Genomic DNA, 18,649 nt, shown 5'->3' with positions numbered 1-18,649 from the left:
CTGACAAGCCACGCACAGATGCCAGCCTGAAAGAGTGGGAGCCGCTCCAGCTTCCAGGTGGGCCACATCCCAGCTACGCAGAATGGCTCTTATCCTATCCCTGTGAGTGTGCATGTGGCCTCTCCCAGGTGGTTCTGAGTTGCAGCATGATGTTCCCTTGGCTTCCTCCTTTAGTTTTCCTTCAGACGTCATGTCCTGCCCACAAGAGGTGGTCTCCGCAATGCCTGTCAGCCTCCCTCCCCAGCTCCCTACCGGCCCACCTGCGCCCCCCCCCCCCCGGCCAGCCCTCCACCCACCCTCCTGACGGCTGTGCCCATCCCTCTGTGCCTGGCCTGAGGTGAGGCCAAGGCAGGTGGGCTATGACATGAAGCTTAGCACTCGGGCCTAATGAGCAGTGTTTGGTTTGGGTTTTCGGCTTGGTGTTGTGGCTGGGGGGTTAGCAGACTGCACTGCTGGGGCGGTGATTTCCATCCCGCCTGTGTTCGCCGTGTTATCAGCTCCGCTCCTGGGAGTGTTGGTCACGTGGCCTTGCAAGATATTGACAAGCGTTCAGGAGCCCTGGCCTCGTTGGCGTGTTGGGAGTGGGTGTGCTTAGGGAGCTTGGTGGGTGCACCCAGACGTCGCGACAAGATGCAGGTCTCCCTCAGCCCGAGGACCCAACACCACTGGCTTCGTTGGCGACCACCTTCCAGCTGCCCTTCTGCAGACCTTGGAAGCTGGGTGCTGGGACCCCACTTGGTGCCCTGAGCATGGAGGCGGTGCATGACCTCTGCATGTCTGTTGCTTGTCGCTCTAGGAAGGACAGCGTGTCCAGTCTGCAGGCTGCTCTGGTCTCTGCTCAGGGTCAGGCTGTTCCTCATGATGGCACGGACTCTATAGCGGTCACCTCAGCACCTGTGTCCCTGGTGCTTCTGCACAGAGGTGGCTACTGGCATGTAAGATAGTGGCCTCACAATTTGCTTGCTGCATCTGTTTTCACTGTTTTCTGGGAAAGGTATATGACTGCTTCTGTCCCTGCACGGCTTGTCCTAGACTGATGCTGCTCAGGAGGCATCCATGCAGGACCCCTGGCCGGCTGCTCACCATGCTTCTGGCATTGAGGCCAGGGGCACACGGCAGTGATGAGGGCCTGGGAACCCGGCCCTGGGTGCTGGTGGGCAGCCCCGGACTTTGGTCTGCTGCCTGTTTCACGGTGGTGTCGAGGAGACGTAGCATGCCAGCTGCACTGGCCAGGCTGGGAGGGTGGCCACCCCTGAGCTCCTGCCTGCGTCGCTGGGACCTGGCCTGGCCCTGCTGTTGTCCCTGGTCAGGAGCCTCCCTTGCATCTCTGTCCTGGGGTGGGCCAGGCCCCCAGGGAGGATCCTAGAGGCCCGTTTAGGGGACAGTGGCCAGGGGGCGTCAGGGGTTCTCCTGATGTTGGCCCTATTGGAAATGTTACCTCCGTAGCTTCCTCCAGAGTATGAGCTTGGCGGGAGGGCGTGCATTGTACTCCTTGTGCCAGGGGTGTGAGAACTCCATCAGGAACATTTCTGTGCCCGGGATTGCATTGTTGCTTCCAAGGCTCAGGGGTGGACTTCGCACTGTGTGTCCCAGCACTCCACCCCTGTCCCCGGGCCGCCTCGCAGCCTTTAAGACCTCAGGCAGTGGGGTGGTAGGGGCAGTGGAAAGGGGCAGCGGGAGGTCCACTGACACCTGCTTTCTGTCTTGTCTTGAAGGCTCAGCTGTCACAGGCCCTGGAGGAGCTGGGAGGCCAGAAGCAACGAGCAGACATGGTGAGTCTCTTGGTGGTGGTCTCCGTGGCCACAGGGAGCCCGGGGCGTGGGGATCTTCAAGCCTGGGCGTGGAAGGAATCATATCCCTTCAGGTGCAACCCTGCGGGTCTCTGATGGTCACAAAGTGTCCCCTCGCAGAAATGCAGGAGGGGATGGGACGGGCATGGGGCTTGGAAGCTGGAGCCTGGCCCCCAGGGACTCTGATGTGGGGACCCTAGTGCCCTTTCTGCTCTGCTCCCTGACCTGCTTGACATGGAGCCAATGTGAAAACCCTTGTGATCCCCGCTTGACCCCCATGGCCAGGTGGTCATTCGGTAGTACCCTGGCTCTGGGCCCATGGCAACCCCACCTCATAGGGTGTGCAGACAGACACCCGCCTGGCCCTGCAGCCCGCTTTGCCCTGTTGAGCACTAGGTGTGCTTCTTGGCCGGGTGGCCTTGTGGCCGTATGCTACCTTCTTGGACCACGTTCCCCCAGGTGGGCCGTGTGTGGGGCTGGGTGGGCTGTGGGCCGGCACTACTGGCCCTGGCCTGGGCGCCCCACACCGAGAGAGACTTCCTTACCACCATCGGGGGACAGACAGCATTGCTTTTAAGGCATCTTTGTCTCATACGAGCTGCAGGCCCTGCCTCCTGCTCTGGCCCATGGTCTGCTCTCTGTGGGGACCCAGCCAGCAGGCTCACAGGGAGGCCACAGGACACATGTGAGGTGCTGTGGGGGCAGCTCTGCCCCAGGCCACACACCAGCTAGTTGGGGTTGGGGCGGGCTCAGGGACTCACATCACAGGTTGGGGTTCCTGGTGTGCAGTCGTCATTTGTCAGCTCCTAACCTTGAGCAGGTTGCCTTTACCTGCAACACAGGAGTGGCCCACAGGTTGACGTGTCCGGTCCTTGGGTATGTTTCATCTGTCCTACAGCCGCCCCCACCACCTCAGGCTACTGTGTCTTATTGCTGCTGCCACTGTCTCCATAGTGGAGGGCGGGGCCAAGCTGACCTGAAACCTGCCCCCTTGTGAGGCAGGGGCCTGGGGATGAGAGGGGATGAGGCCCAGGCTCCAGAACCTGGGAGCCTGAGGCTGATTATGCTCAGAGCCCCTAACTGGCGGGGTGTATGGTGGGCATCGGTCAAACTGGCCGAGCCAAAGGTAGACACAGTTTAGTTAGAGTGTGAGGCCAGAGGTCAAGGATGGCAGGATGGCCTCGGTAGTGGGTAGGGGAGTCCACCGTGGGATGGGAAGATTGGGGAGGGCAAGCCAGGAGATAGGCATGGGGGTCTGAGATGCTGTAGGATGTTGGGTGCCTAGGCCTGGGGTGTGAGCTCCCACACTGAAGCTCTCGAGACTCCTGGCATGTGTGGGTCCTCTGAAGCCAGTCAACCTAGCCAGGAAGGCAGAGCCTGAGGTTCGAGCCCTGTCAGGCTGCTCCAGTACTGCGACATGCGGCCCCACCTGCCAGGAGCAGGGAGGCAGCCCCGCAGCACCGTCCTGATGCCGCGCACTTGCTCTTCGATCTGTAAGTCAGCCCGCTCTTTTCGCCATGAGGGCCCGAGGGCACATCTGGTCCCCGCAGTGTCTGAGTTCTCCGCAGGGGCAGTCACTGTTGACCGAGGGGAACCACCATGCTCCGTGTAGAGGCTTTGCCCTTGTCTGGCAGGGCCTGGCAGGGGCGCTTGCCTCCGGTGAGCCTGGGGTAGGAAGCTTTGTAAACAGCTCGGCCTAGCTCGCGTGTGTGTGCATGACTAACCGACTGTGGGAGGGGGACAAGCCCGGGGCCGCAGTTCGGCCTGCCTGGTTTCTAGACCTGCGGGGTGGGGGTGGGGGGAAGAAAGGCAGGGGGAGACCCTGATTTGTGGGTCAACATGCATCGTCCCCTCGGCTTTGATCTGAAGGGAAATGTGCCCGAGGGCATGTGTCCATGCCGTGCACACAGGCAGGCGGAATAAAGATGGAGCCGTGCCGAGCGCAGGCCCAGCCTTCCTTCCCTGGCTCCTCGGGGTTTGGAAAGGGCAGGAGCTCCCACAGCGGGGCCGCAGGGTCCGCTGCGTCTCGTCATGGGGATACCCGAGGGACGTGGGGCTGGAGGGCAGCTTTCCCACCTGTGTGTTCCCTTGTTCTCTGCCCATGACGTTTCTTTTCATTGTGTAAAGCTCCCTTGAGCCCTGATGTACTGAAGCCCGGTTCCACCTCTAGACCGATCATACTGGAACTCGTGGGGTGGGGGACCCACTTCTGCCCAGGTGCTGCTGACGTCAGCCAGGGCGGGCGGCGCTCTAGACCTGGCGCCCCTGCCTCCTCTCAGGGGCCCTCCCCAGCGCTGCGGGGCCTTTGGGGAACACGTTCGTTGGGGAGCTTTGGGCGAAACGTCCCCGTGGCTCCAGCCCCGCAGAGCTGGGCAGGCAGGTGGGGACCTGGCTCTTCCCCCAGTGCGCTCCCGGCTGGAGCCTGGAGGCGCCAATGCTTGGTACACATAGGCGGGAGGTCTAAGGGATGCTAGCTCCTTTAGATTTGGGCTGTGGCTGGCAGCTGCCTTCTGATTGTCACATCTTGAGCTTGTGTCCCACTTGTTTCTCTTCTCTCTCTGCTTCCCGACTAGCAGCAGCACCCAGTGGAGTATAGCAGGCCTCCCTCAGAGGCCCCTGGGCCCTCCTCTTCCTCCATCCTCCCTGGCGGCACCTCGGCGTTCTGAGGCAGTGAGCCCAGGTGGGCCCCTAGCCCATGAGGAAGTAGGTCCAGCCCTGCTTGGAAACCCTATTTGGTGTGGCAGTTCGAAGCAGGGTCCATGGCCAGAGCTCCCTGTGACATGGGGACCAAGCTACTGTGGGTCTCACTCTGTGGCCCTCAGCCTGTTTTGGGGACAGTTGTGGCAATGGGTGTGACGGAGGGCACCTCTCATCGCAGGAAGATGTGCCCCCCAGCCTCTGTCCAGGTGGGTTGGGGACGGCCTGGTTCCTGTGCCACCTGTCCCAGCCTGATGTCTCTGGGTCCTAAGTTGATTAACTATTTAGGAAAGGGGAGAAAAAAGAATATAAACATCTGTAGGTAATTGCAGATGACAAGACAAAGACAGTTTGCCTTTCTGTTATTAATTAGCAAATGTATGCTAATTAGGAAGCATGGCAGAATTCAGTCTTTTCTCTTTAAATGCAATTAATATCACAAGGAAAGATGTCCTGGGCCATAGTTGTATCGTTAACATCCCTCACCCTAATTAGACATGGCCAGGGGTGGCTGGAGAAATGAGCTTTTTGATTGTAACTATGAAAATCCCTCTAATATTTTATGTACTCCAGGGAGCAGGAAGTGAAGATTTCTTTTTCGATTTAAGGGGAATGACACCCCTCACGACTCTGGGTAATGATGCTGTCATCTGCCTTGAGTACCGTGTCCCCTTCTGGCTCCTGTGGGCTTGCACTGGCCAGCGCAGGCCCATGGCGGATCAGCCAGGAAGGGCTCTGGCGGGAGAAGTTCCATCCATGCACTGGTTGCAACAGATGCTCCTGGAGTGTGCATGGTGTGGCCACATCCCAGCAGGGCAGGCCCGTTGTCCTGGGCTGAGGAGCGTCTGTGAGGCCGCAGCCCTTGGCTTCCATGCGTCCTCTCCCAGCCTGCGGCTTCCATCCCAGAGCGCCAGCTGCGGCTCCGAGGGGCTGGTGCGCAGATGGTCGGAGATACTGGTGAGCGGCGATTTTCAGCTCTGCAGAGGGGCTGTGCACCCTAGCGTGTGCCTTGCTGATGGGTGTGGAACCGTGAGAGCAGTGGGGGGTGCTGGGAAAGCCAGGAGGAGTTGTGTGCACTCCCATTGTTCAGTGCTGGGAGCCAGCATCCGTATGTGCCTGCCGCCCGAGAACCAGGCCTTATCGCAGCCTCCCAGCGTTGCCAGCTGCCTTCCGGAAAATTATTACAAGAATCTCCTGGTTCTGTGACTGACAGTGACTCGTTTCTTGTCCCGGATCCATCCTGCCACGCGACCAAGCCCAGGTTGGAAGATTACCCCGCCTCCACCAGAGAACTTCATCTGTGGTGGGGGAGTCACGCAGGCTCATGGGGGATGTCATGCAGGGACCCAGGGCTGGTGGCAGCCTCGGATTTTGGCCAGCCTGTTCCCTCGCAGGGTTCTGCACACATAGAACAGTGTCTGACTGTGCCACCTGCTGCTGAAGCCCAGCATGCTGGCCGTGTGCCTGGCTGTCCTGTAGGCTCGGGGTAGTCAGTGCGGGAGGTGGGCCTTCCCTGAAGGTAGCAGGGCTGCTGGCCGGCTGGTGGCCCTGAGTGGTAGTGCTGCCTCGTCCATACCCAAGCTACATCCGGGTGTCTTCAGGTGCCCAGTGTCCAGCATGGAGTGAGCACTCGACATGCAGTGGGGTTGACGTGGGGTGGGCATCTGCAGGCTGGTTGGTTCTTGAGTGCCCCAAATACCCACGGTGAGGGTTCAGTGTATTACTGCACACTCCCCTGGTGTGATGGGGAGCCGGGCACTGTTCCAAGAGCTCTGCACACGTCCACTCTCGGAGCCCTGCTAGGTGGCCCTGTTGTCACACCCCCCTTACTCAGCAGGAGGCAGAGGCCTGGGTCCCAGTGAGTTCCAGCTCTAGTGGCTTTGCTGTCGGCACACACCTCTGCCTGGGCCTTCAGCACTCCCAAGTGTGTGGGAAGGTCCCTTGTGTTCCTGCCTGCACCGACCCATGTGAGTACAGGCCATGTGGTCAGCGTCCCCATCTGGGAAGTGTCCGATGCCCAGAGCTTCATGTGCCTTCCAGAATGGCTCTGCTGAGTGCTGGTCCTCAGGGAAAAGTGCCTGGGGTGGCTCTTTGGTAGCCAGGAAGCCATTTGTAGGGATGGAGGGAGAAGGGCTTGATGAAGTATATGCGGAAGTTAGCGTCGAGCTGACCTGCAGTGTACAGGGCTGCCCCTGAGAACAGAGTCCCCAGCAGGCGCCTAGGGCTGGAGGGTTCCGGGTAATCGAGGGACATGAGCTGGTTTCCAGCTACTGTCCCTTGATGGCTGCCCTTGGGCAGGGCTCATGAGAGCATGGCGCTGGCTGCCCTCGCCGCACTGGCTCATCTGTCCCCCGAGCCCCAGCATGTGGGAGTCTAGAGTCCAGCCCTGGGTCCCTTCCTCCTCGAGGTGCTCCCCGTTGGACGCTGGCAAAGGCCAGCCTGGGGCTCTCTGCCTTTGGCCACGATGGTCCCGCATCTTAAGATGTAGCTCCTAAGGGAGAGATGGGGTCGCATGCTGGGGACTGGACAGCTCTGCATGCTGGTGGTAAAAAGGTCGGATTCGGCGACTGTTTCCTCAACAGGATACTTCGCGGTGGCCGTTTGGACTTTCCACGCCTTTCTACATGCGTGTGTTCACTGAGGGCCCTGCCGTCCTCTGTGCACTGCTTCCCTCACCCTTCTGTGTCTCCCCATGCTGTTTCTGCCTCTCGGAATGTGCTCCTGTCTCATGGGCCTGAGTTTTCCCTCAGCATCGAGCTAAACATCCTCTGCCTCTCCCAATTGCTGTCCCTTCATAGGACATGTTGCCCTCCCATTCCGCGCTCATTGTGGGCGCAGGATAGTCATCACAGCCGTCATCCTCACTGTGGCCCTTCTTGGGATCATGCTGTGGCCACCGAGTACAGAGCACTCGCATGTGCTGGACCCACGCTCACTATTGTACTGGACCGTGTCTTGGAGTCCTCGCTGCAGACCCTCCTATGACCTGGCCATGACCCGACAGGGGGACAGATGCAGTGAGTGGCTGGGTTGGCGGCAGGCCGGTGGGCACTGTGGAGCTGGTCCATGCCAAATGTTTTTCGTGGACAGCGCCGTCCTGCAGGGCCGAGCCCGGGACTTGGGCTTAAAGTACCGAGTGACTAGAGGCGGACTTGGAAGCATCCTGTGCTGCTGGGCCTCTCGCCTGGGGTGGAGACTTTTTGGCTTTGCCAGGTTTGCAAGGACCTAACAAGAAGTTGGTGATTTATTACCTTAAAAAGATCCGTTTACATCTTAGGGACACTGTCCTGAGAAGATGGCTTCTTAGTCTAGGAAATAAATGTCTAATGGTATAATTTCTGGTTCTTAATTGGATCTCTACACAAAAGGAGAAGAAAGCTCCCCAGTGTGGAGGGAGCACTTTGGTTTGTTCCTGTCTGGAACAGAGGAACGTGCAGTTCCCAGAGCTGTAGCATGTTGAGTGACTGGCAAGGCCTGACCTCTCCGAGTTTTCTGTCCCGGCTGAACTTAGCTCGTCAGGTCAGAGGAATCCTGCCATCTTATGCTCGGAGGTCAATACTGACCTCCCATCCGTGATACCGGCCGTGGCTCAGTCCCCACGGTTTTCACGCCTTCACTGGAGCTTGGTCCCTTGTTTCCATGCGTCTTACACGCTTCTTGTTAGGCCTCTCCCCAGGTGTTTGATCATTTCCATTTTTCTCACGTTGCTCTCAGCCCTGGCTGACAGCCCCATGCTCACCACAAGCCTTCGGGGCCTCTCCCGGGGCTGAGGGGCTGAGAGAAGGCAGGCACTCCAGATGAGGAGATGGAATCCTCCCACAGGCCCCAGCCTACACAGTTGAGACACTGTGAGAATCTGGAACAGCCACAGATCGAAATTGGTTAATTTATCTTTAAAAACCATGGGGTTCCTTCCAGGGGAAGGGAAATTCTCCACAGTAGACCTTGTCCTGCTTGTCCCATTCTAAGGACAGTGTTTCTCTTTCCTCTAAATGTCTCACGTCTCTGCAGTGACCCTCTCTGGCCTAGCTCCTTCTCAACTACCAGGTCTTACCATGTCCATGCTACGTCATTTTGCTGCTTACCGTTTTATCAAATCCGCTGTGGTTCCCCTCCCACACGTCCGCTGCGTGCCCTGCCGTTGTGTTCGGGAGGAGCTGGATCAGATGTGGTCCTGGCCATAGTGCCCACGGTCCTCTGCAGGGGACCCCCTGGCCTGGATTCTGCCCGCCAGGGTCTGGTGGCTGCTTCCTTTGGCCCTCGGCCCAAGGGGAAGGCTCGTGTGGTAGCCATGGCCACCCTGCTCCTCTGGAGTCAGGCTTTTCCTGCTGCCTCCCCAATTGGGAAGCGTGGGAACGTGGGTGTCCTGGTGCCCCTACGTGAGCTTCCTGAGGAAGAGCTAAGCTGGGGCATTCAGCAGCATCCATGACATCACCTGTGGAGACATGAAGGGCCCAGAGTCCTCAGAGCTGTGCCACATTTTCTGGAGAGGGGGTTTCCATTCTCATGGGGTTTTCCTGGACTTTCTGACAGTCTCGCTCCTGGTGTTAACAGCCACTGTCCTGCAGGGGGCGGCCTCACTGGAACCCTCTAGCAGCACCTGGATGCCTCCTTCTACATGTTCCTGGGGGTAGGTGTCCCCCTCTGTGGAGCTGAGCCTGGGGCAGCAGAACCTTCTCTAGGGACCCAGGTGGACGTGAGCTGCCTGTGCTGCCTCTTGATCTGGACAGTGTTTGTCTTCGTTTCTGGTTGTTTTTTCCAGCTGAAACACTGGGTTTCTCCAAGTTGTTCTCTGGGGCCTTTCTGTCTTCTCTCACCATGTGCCTGTCACCTGCTGCTGGCCTGCCCCGGCCAGTGTCTCTGGCCCTGAGAGTAATGGCCCCTGGGGCGCTGTCCAGCCTGCCCGCTGGGTCCTCTTTCTTAGCAGGTATGCCAGCGTGGGGGGCAGCTCCTGGAGGGTGGGCACTGTGCTTGCACGTGCTCTCCACCTTGGCTGCTTTGTCTGAGGTGTAGGCAGGCATGTACCAGCCTGGGTGACCAGCTGTGCTCATGAGAAAATGCCCAGGAGAGCCTCCGGAGACTGCCTGTGGCCTCTGGCCTGTCATATCAGGTGTGTCCCTCTGGAAGGGATGGAACATGATGAGGGCATTCTGTTTTGGCCCCCTCGCCCCTCCCCAGGAAGCAGCAGCCACCACAGGGACCTTCCTGGATGCATGATGGGCCAGAGTTGAGCAGAAAAATGACCTTTGACCAGGATTCCCACTCTGACCTCAGCGTTGTCTCTTCTCTGGGACATCTGAGTCACTTACCCTGACTGGGCTCTGGGGAGAAGCCCGGTTTGAATCCTGAGATGCAGCGGGCCTTGGCTCCGTCAGTACCACCTATGGTCCTTGGCCCAGGGGGGCCCTTGTGTGTCCTGGGAACAACTGATGGAACAGATAAGGGGTTCGATCATCCTTCCTCTGGCGCTCCCCATCGCTGGGTTCATTTGGATCGTGTCGAGGGAGAGGCATCTCCTGTTGGTTGTGGCCTCATGAAACCGGGTAAGGCCCTTGGGATCAAACTGTGTATCCTCCCAAATTAAACTGAAATACACAGTCTCTATTTAAAGGTTATACTGTACTAGCGAGCCAGCCTTGAGTACCATTAGTATTAAAGTTTAATGATGCTTTGGAGCTGTGAGTGAGCCTGGCAGGCCAGGCCTCCTTGCAAGGAGGGAGGGACTTTGTCACCAGAGGAAACAGGCAAGTCAGAGGCTGGTCCACGCTGACCCTGGTATGCTGCCGTGGAGGTCTGTGCCTGGCGCTTGGGCTGCTCTGCACTCCGCTCTCATCTGCTTCTGCTCAGGGTCCAGACCCCAGAGAGCTCCACCTGAAAGTGTTCATCTGTCCCCCACCCTCTGGGTCTCACACTCGGAGGTGAGTTCTGTATATGAGACTGCACTGTGGGGGCTCTGCAGCCGGACTACCGGAAGAAAGGGAGAGAAGACACAGATTACTAGCATCAGGAATGAGAGAGGGGGCAGGAACGCTTGTCACTGTCCTGGTGGGTATGAGGTGCATGTCGCTGTAGTTTTGGTTTGCGTTTTCCTGATGGCTAGTGATGTGGATGGAGCATTTCCTCACATACCTGTTGGCCATTTGTATATTTTCTTTGGAGAAATGTGCTTTCAGATCCTTTATCCATTTTTGAGTTTTTAAAATCTTTTTATTGAGTTGCAAGACTTCTCTAGGGGTTCTTCATAAATTATAGATACTGGGTCCTCATCAGATAAGTAATTTGTGGGTTGTTTCCTCTAGAGAATGTCTTTTGGTGTGCACATGGTTTTGCCTTTTGTACATTTTGTCTTTTTTTAAAAAATTTTGTCATTTGGTGTTTTTGGTGTCATATCTAAGAAACTGTTACCACATCCAGGGTCGTAAAAGTTTTACTCCTGTGTTTCCTTCTAGGAGTTTTGTGGTTTTAGCTCTTACACTTAGGTTTTAATAGTTCTGATGGTGTGAGGTAGGGGTCCACCTTCCTTCTTTTGCCTGTGGACATCCAGTGGTCACGGCAGCATCTGTTCAAGGGCTGTTGTCTCCCTACAGAAAGTGTCAGTACCCTTGTTGATGATCATTTGACCGTAGATGCTTGGCTTTATTTCTGAATTTCCGTTTGGGTCCCTTGGTATGTGTGTCGGCCCTTCATCAACACCGTGCTGTTTTGGTTACTATCAATCACATTGTGGTAAGTTTTGAAAGTAGTAAATGTGAATCTTCCAACTTTCTACTTTTTCAAATTGATCTTGGCTGTTGGGGTCTTTGTAATTCCATATCAATTTTGGTATCAGTTTCCCCATTTCTGCAAAAAACACTGAGGATTTTGACAGGAGTTGCATTGAATCTACGGATCACTTTGAGGAAGATTGCTGTCTTGGACCACATTAAGTCTTTCAACCCATGAACACAGAATGTCTTTCCATTTATTCAGGCTTACTCTCTTCTGTTTTAGCAGTGTTTTATAGTTTTCAGTGTGTATGTACTCCCTCCTTGGTTACACTTACAAGTTTTTTATTCTCTTTGATGCTCTTGTGAATGGAATTGGTTTCTTTGTTGATTGTTCACTGCTGGTATTCAGACAAGCTGCCAATGTTTGTGTGTTGGTCTTGTTTCCTGCCGCTTTGCCAAATTCTTTTAACTCCAGTAGTTTTTGTGAATTCTGTAGGATTTTCAATTTATGAGATCATGTCATCTGTGAGTAGAGATAGCTTTACTGCTTCCTTTCCAATTGGAGGTCTTTTGTTTCTTGTTCTTGCCTAATGGCTCCCACTAGAACTCCAGTGCCATGTCGAATAGCAGTGCTAGAAGTAGGCATCCTTGTTTTGTTCTTGATCTTAGGGGGAAGCTGTGCGTCCTTTCCCACAGAGGATGATGTGAGCCGTGGGTGTCAGTGAATGCCCTTTATTGGCTTGGGGAAGTTCCCTTCTACTCCTACTTGATTGAATGTTTTATAATGAAAGGGTGTTGGATTTTTGTCAAGTGCTTTTTCTGCCTCAGTTGTGATGATAGTTTTTTTCCCCTTCATTCTGTTAACGTGGTACCGTGCATTAATTGGTTTTTGTATGTTGAGCCATTCTTGCATTCCTGGTAGAAAGCCCACTTGGTCATGGTGTGTGAACCTTTCAGGTGCCGCCAGTGGGGCTAGCTGCTGGTTTGTTGAGGTTTTATATGCCTGGGTTCCTAAGGGCTCTTGGTCTTAGTTTCCTTTTCATGTGGTGCCTTCTCTGGGTGTAGTTTTGGGGTTATGCTGCCCTCATAAAGGAAACTGAGAAGCATTCCTCCTCTTTAACTGCTTGGAAGAATTTGGAAATTCTGTGCTAATTTTCTTACATGATTGGTAGCATTCTCCAGTGAAGCCATCTGGTCCTGGGCATGTCTTTGGTACTCATTGAGCGTCCTTACTTGTCACGGGTCTGTTTAGATTTTCTACTTCTTCTAGAGTCAGTTTTGGTGTTTGTGCATTTCCAGGAGTTGGTCTGACTTGTCCAGGTGGCCTAACTGTTGGTGGACAGCTGCTCCAGGACACTCTGAACATCCTTCTTACTTGCTAAGGTCGGCAGCAGTGACTCTGCTCCCTTTTATGCCATTGGCAGATGGGCCCTTATCTCTCCCTCCGTCAGTCTAGCTAATGTTTGACAGTTTGTTCAGCTTCACTTCTCGGTTGCCATGATTTTTCTTTTCCATGGAGGGGTTTTTTCATTGACTTGGACTTGCCTTGTTTCCGTCGACCTTCTCATGTAACTCACCTGTTCTCTCTACTTTCCGGTGGTTTCTTCATCCCTGAGGGGAGTGGTTTGATTATGGTGTGCCTTGCTGCACTTTGCTGTGTCACCTGTGTTTGGGTTTTCTGCACTTCTGAGCTCCATGGACTTACTGTCCTCATCCTTTGTGAGTGTCTAGTTACCCACAGTTGGGGTGTTGGGACTAGTGCCCCAGGCCACATGTGCTCTTCTCCTTTCTGAAAATTGTCCCACTCTCTGTCTCATTGTGAATCGTTCCTGTGGCTGTCTCCAGCCTCCCTGACCTAATCTTCCAGCACAGTGATCTGTGCATTTTTATTTCCAGTGTTGCTGTTTACGTTTCTACAAAGTTTGCCTCGGTCTTCCTTTTTCCCCGTGTGTCTCTATTTGATGTTTGAAAGTATGGCATTCAGTTATGTGGACTGTTTCAAAGTCATTCTGTGCTCATTCTAACACCTGCATTGGGTGGATGCCAGAGAACCATGTGAGCTTTGTTCAGGGAGGCAGCAAGGCTCCTTAGAAGTGGTCAATCTGCCGGGTGGCATCTTGATGACATTCTGGGGTGCTCTGGGTCAGCGCTAGTTCTGGGGCCAATTATCACCAGGCCTGGGCCTTGGCCTTCTGGGGTGCTCTGCTGGGTGCCCCATGAGTGAGGGGCTTTGGAGTCTGGCTGGACGGAACAGGTGCTCTTCCCTCTCATCCCTTCTCCTGGTTTAGTCTTCAGTCCGGAGGTCTTTCCTGTCCTGCATCTGCCTGTCAGGGTTGTGCCGTGTACTTGTGGGGGACCCTGCATGCGCCCTGCTCCATGGAGTCTGGCTGCCACTGTCACCCTGTGCTCCTCACTCTGCCTCCTCAGCAGGGATAGCAGGCTGGGACAGCCAGCAGGCCTGCCTCATGCTTTCCAGCCTTCCAGTCTTCCAGAGACGGCGCTGATGGTAGAAGCCTCTGGCCCAGCTCTTCCCTCTAGCTTGTTGTACACCTGGCCTCACTTAAGAGCACTGGGCATTTTTTCCAGAAGGTGCCAGGGCGTATGTCATTGATTCAGAGTCTTCTATGAACACAGATTTGCAGAAAATCACACTTGATGTACTGAGTACTTCCTGATACCAGGGCCTTTGCCCGATTGTCCGGGGCTAGGGTCAACTTAGGCCTGTTCCCTGGCCTGGTCAGGGCTCCTTCCTGCCCCTGTGGCTGTGTGGATGGGACCTCAGTCTGTAGGCTGTGGCCCCAGTTCCCATCCTGGCTTCCGGGTGCTGAGTATCCCGTGGACTCCGCCCAGCGTCCCCACCAGGGTGGAGACGGGAGTACTGGTGGGAGCTCTGCCTGGGGCACCCCAAGCAGATCTGCCCTCAGAGGGCTTGGGAAGTGAGTCCTGGTGTGGAATCTTTGGGTAAATAGTAGGTTTCTGATCCCTTTTGGGAGGCCAGCCAGCCTTTGTTGTATTAATCTCCGGCTTGTAGAGGGGATTTTCACTTGTGTATGAATATTCCATTAATCTCTGCAGACTGATGGGAGGATGAGTAGTAACTTTGAGAAGTGGTGGGGCCTCCTGAGCCGTGACCTACTCCAGAGACCTTGTCCTGTCCTGTGTCCTCCTGTCCCGTGCACACCACACTCTCACCCTGCTGCTCCCCTTCTTCCCACGTCAGACAGATGGGGATTGGCGGCCGGTTGGTGGTCTGGAGTTCTGACCACACAGGGTCCACATGGATGTCTGGGGTGGCTCCAGCTGGTGCTTGCCTCCCTGACTTGAGTGAGTGGAGTCTCCGATGTGAGGATCTCAGTGGTTGATCACCCATGTGTCCATGTTCTCCATGCTTCTGTGCCTTTGCCCCCACTGTTCCCGCATCTCTTTTCTACCCGGGACAGTCCTTGTCCTTGAAGCTGCGCATGTCTGTGTCCAGCTGCGTCCGAGGTGACAGTGTGGTTTCTCAGCAGGCACATCTTTCTGCCTGCGTAGACTTGGCTAATGTTCAGTATCAGATGTCGTACTGCGACCTTCCTGCCAGAGGTGGAGGGTTAGGGCCTAGCCAGGGCTCTCGCCCCTTCGCAGGTGTTTGCAAAGATGCCCTGATGTGTGGGCACCGGGGCCCCTGAGGAGGCACAGCCCCCTGGGAGGCAGGTGGGAGGTGGCCAGGGACCCCAGGCCCCCAGATCCTGGCTGTGGGTTGGCTGGCAGAAGTCCCAAGGGCAGCATTTCCCGGTGCTCTTCGCTGTTTGCGCATGTCTGCCCAAGAAGTGCGAGACTTTCCTGGGGGCCCATTGAACCAGTGCCTTCCCTGTGGTCTGGAGTCAGGACTGAGAGTTCCAGGCAACCCCGAATTCATTCAGCAATAGGGTGAGGACCAGGTTCATGCTCCTGGCCCCTGTGAGGACCTGGAGGTCGGTGTAGGGCCTGGTGGGAGCAGCCTCTCCAGAACTCAGCATTCCTGGGGCAGAAAGCCAGAGGGACAGTAAGGACCTGTGGTTGGGGCACGTGCTGTGTGTGAACCGCTGGCTGCGGTTGGCCGTTGCAAATAAAGGCTCAACTGGGTGGCCTGTCCTTTGGTGGATGCTGGCCTGGGCTCTGAGCCAATAAATGGGTATTTTTAGTGGTTCCGTACTGTTTGAGTTAGTGGCGTGTGCACGTGGTGTGAAGTGAGGTTCTGGAAAGAAGGCAAGATGGTAATGCTCAGCCGTCTTCCCGCCCAGTAGGCCTTTGTGCTGGAGGCTGCTGGTGTCCCCAGAGTCTTGTGTGCAGGCTGGGAGGTTCTGCGCTGCCTGACTTCCTCCTCAGGCAGCCTCAGAGGGGAGCCGTCAAGTCTTGGGCAGTTCATGGCCTTGGCGTCAGGGTGAGTGGTAGCCTCTGTTTCCCTCATCGTTGGAGCCAGGGAGGCTGGGGGTAGAGGGTCCTTTGGCCAGGCCCAGGGCAACTGGCGCCTGACCCTCTGCAGGGCTGCCTCCCTGGTCCCCATGCGTGTTCGGCTTCGGGTTTGGCATGAAAGTGGCGGGGATGTCAGCCCGCCTTGGCTTTGGAGGAAGGTTGACCTCTTTGGCCTCAGCGTGCTTGGCTAGGCAGCGAGAAGCAGCAGCCTCCAGGGGGGCCGTGGGCGGGGCTGGCACATCTGACTTCCCCAGGGGCACCCCCGTTTGTGAGCACAGTCTGCCAGTAGCCGGGTTCCCTGGGCGTTAGAGTCGTTTGGAGCAGGCGCTGCTGGTAATTATGCCTGTTAATTTGAGAGTGAGCCCAAGAAAGGAATATAAATTTGCGTATTAACTTCAGAGGTTGGAAAGGCAGAGCAACGTCTCTCTGGGACACACATGTGGAGATGAAGCAGGGAGCTTTGCGGAGGGGCTCCCGTGGGCCGTTGTGAGCCCAGGACCTCATCCAGGCTGTGCCTGGCTTATTGAGCTGAGCCTTATCACTCATGCTGACTCGGTCCATGTGTTATGTCTACAGACAGCCCCTCTGAGGGTCCTCCCTTCAGAGCTGACCTGGGAGCTGGCCGTGGTCCTGGAATGATTCTCAGAGCAGCCCTCGTGGTTTTGTCATTTAGCAAGTCTCTCAGAAGATGCAATCCAATTAGTCCTGTGTTCTTTTATTTTTCTAAACCAACTCCAGATACAGATTTTTCTCAGTCAAGTATGAAATAGGTAGTTGCAGGCGGCAATATTAATGCATTTCCAATTTTCACTTCTTCCAGTGCCAACTCCTAGCAGCGTGGCTTCTCCTGTGCCTCTGAGCGAGCCAGGGCTGGGCCTGAGGGTGGAGGAGGGAGGTGCTGAGGGTAGGCACTGGGCGCCCTTCAGAGGAGTGGCCGTGCGGCACCATGGGGACGGGACTCCGGCTCTGGCGTGTGCCAGGCCCTAGAATGGGCACTTTCCTCTCGGTCTTCTCGCTTCCTGCTCAGACTTCAGGAATAGGAGGTTCTGTCCCCACTTTACAGATAAGAACATTGAGGTTCAGCCTGTATGTGAACAAGCCCAAGGGCTCCTGCACAGTGTAGCATGAACCCCCCAGAAGAGGGGACCGGGAGAGAGGCTGTTCCCAGGCACCCGCAGTAGCACTGCTCACATCTCTCCTCCCATGCCCCTTTCAAACCCAACTGGTTTCCTTCCTTTTAAATGCCGATGCATTTAACTAGTTTCTGAAATTGGGTGTCTGGTGGGTAAAGAAGTTCTGGGTCTCTCTCTCTCCTGGATGGCGTGCTTCCTTGCGTCTTTACCTAGGATCTACCCCCTGCCCTGTGCCGTCCTGGCGGGGCCTGGCCCGTCCACGTTCCCACGGCTGTGCTGCTCTGGACCACGCACACAAGGGACACGCCAAGCCTGGGCGTGTACTGGTCAGCCATGTGCCCTGGGCCCCTTCCCGTTGGCCTGGCCTGCCTCCTGCACTCCGGCTGAGCTGGGAATCAGGTAAAGAGGTGACGGCAGTGTGTCCACCTTCAGGGGTTCCTGGGCCTGTGGGAAAGGAGAGTCACACACTGGAAGTGAACGGCTCAGCAGCGCATAGGGGCCGGCACTCCCCTCTCTGGAGGACTGGTGGGGAAGGTAGCCTTTGAGGTTGGTGTGGATGGTAGAAGGGGACTGACCGGCAGACAGATACCATGTGTCTTGTGTGCCAGCCACCGTCCCGGGATGGGGAGCTAGGGCGGGGCAGGCTTTCCCAGGGCTGAGGCAGTTCCTCGTGGGCCTTAGCACATGTGGCCTGTAGCCCTCGGAGTTCTGTGGTGTTGGGCCCCGGCAGGGTGGGAGAGGGTGAAGTGGAAAGCCTATTAGTTAGGAGTCAAGCTTACAAGTTAAAAGGGCCTGTTTGGCCTCAAACACTGTGGCATAAGTCAGCAGTTCTTCCTCCTTTCCTGGAAATTGTCCAAAAGTACCGAGAAGAATAAAAGCCAAAAAAGGCAAACCTAAATTTGGGCCAAACAGAACTTCAGCTAAAACCCAAGCCCCTAACGGGAGGGAGCTGGCTCACAGCGGAGGTGGTGGCGGGGCGTGGGAGACGGAGCCCCGCAGTGAAGCTGCTCAGAGAGAACGCTTCTGGAAGGAGCAGCCCCGTGGACCAGCTCCGCCGCCGGGGCACGGCCGCAGCGGGAGATGGAGATGAGAGCTTTTGGCTTCCCCTCTTGAGAGAAAAGTCGGGAGGGTGCATGGGACTTGGAGCCACCTGGTCAGATTGGGAAGAAGAGAAGGCACCCTGTCCTTTCTGCAGTGTGGCCCTTTTGCACAAAGCTGGATTGAATGAAAATCACCTTCACCAATGAGTAATAAAGGCAACATCACACAGTTTTGTAAAACCCAAACGTTTCGTAGAAAAGCAATAACAGAAAAAAAATTTCACAGAAAAAATTAACAACCCGACCTTGAGCGGGCGAAAATTGTGAACATTTTGCAGGAATCCGGGAGTGTCTGTGGGGCCGAAGCAGAGGCTTAGCTGGAGCTGGCAGGCCTGAGGGCCGGGGTGCGTGCCTACAAGGAGCGGCGGCCACAGCTGAACCCACAGGCCTGGAAGACTGAGACCAGCATAGGGAGGTCAGGAAATAGGGCCAGGCAGTTGCTGTGGGTTCTGTAAACACGGAGTTCATGTGTTTCATGGAAATTCTCTGGAAGGGAGCAGACAGGAGTGGTCATGGTAGTGATAGTGTTCCCACCGTGTTAGCTGAAGGTTAAAGCATTTGAAATTAATGTCGTTTAGTGAGAGCACTTTTAACTGTTGAAAGTGAGCAGTGAGAAGGGTCACACTTCCGTTGCAGGAGGCGAACAGGTATTGTCTAAAGCAGAAGAGTGTAGATATTATGTCAAAGGAAGAGTTACAAAAGCAACCACTAGAACAGAGAGTTACAGACTCGTTCCACACAAAAAAGTAAACAAGATGATGATATATCATCGATGTTCAGAAAGACAG

General features: G+C 55.7%; 1 protein-coding gene across 4 annotated transcripts in view; it reads left to right on the top strand.

The window, feature by feature from the left end:
• The window catches only part of MAD1L1 (mitotic arrest deficient 1 like 1), a 314,493-nt gene that overhangs the window by 180,133 nt on the left and 115,711 nt on the right, over window positions 1-18,649 (top strand). For all 4 annotated transcript variants that reach the window (XM_032326714.1, XM_032326715.1, XM_032326716.1 and 1 more), the window contains exon 13: window positions 1,716-1,772. In XM_032326714.1, the coding sequence (XP_032182605.1) occupies window positions 1,716-1,772 (57 nt within the window). The remainder of the gene's footprint in view (window positions 1-1,715; window positions 1,773-18,649) is intronic.

This window comes from Mustela erminea, chromosome 20 (assembly GCF_009829155.1).
Source record: "Mustela erminea isolate mMusErm1 chromosome 20, mMusErm1.Pri, whole genome shotgun sequence".
Lineage (NCBI taxonomy): Eukaryota > Metazoa > Chordata > Mammalia > Carnivora > Mustelidae > Mustela > Mustela erminea.
Note: the sequence above shows the minus strand (reverse complement) of the source record. Positions and strands in the feature narration are given on the sequence as shown.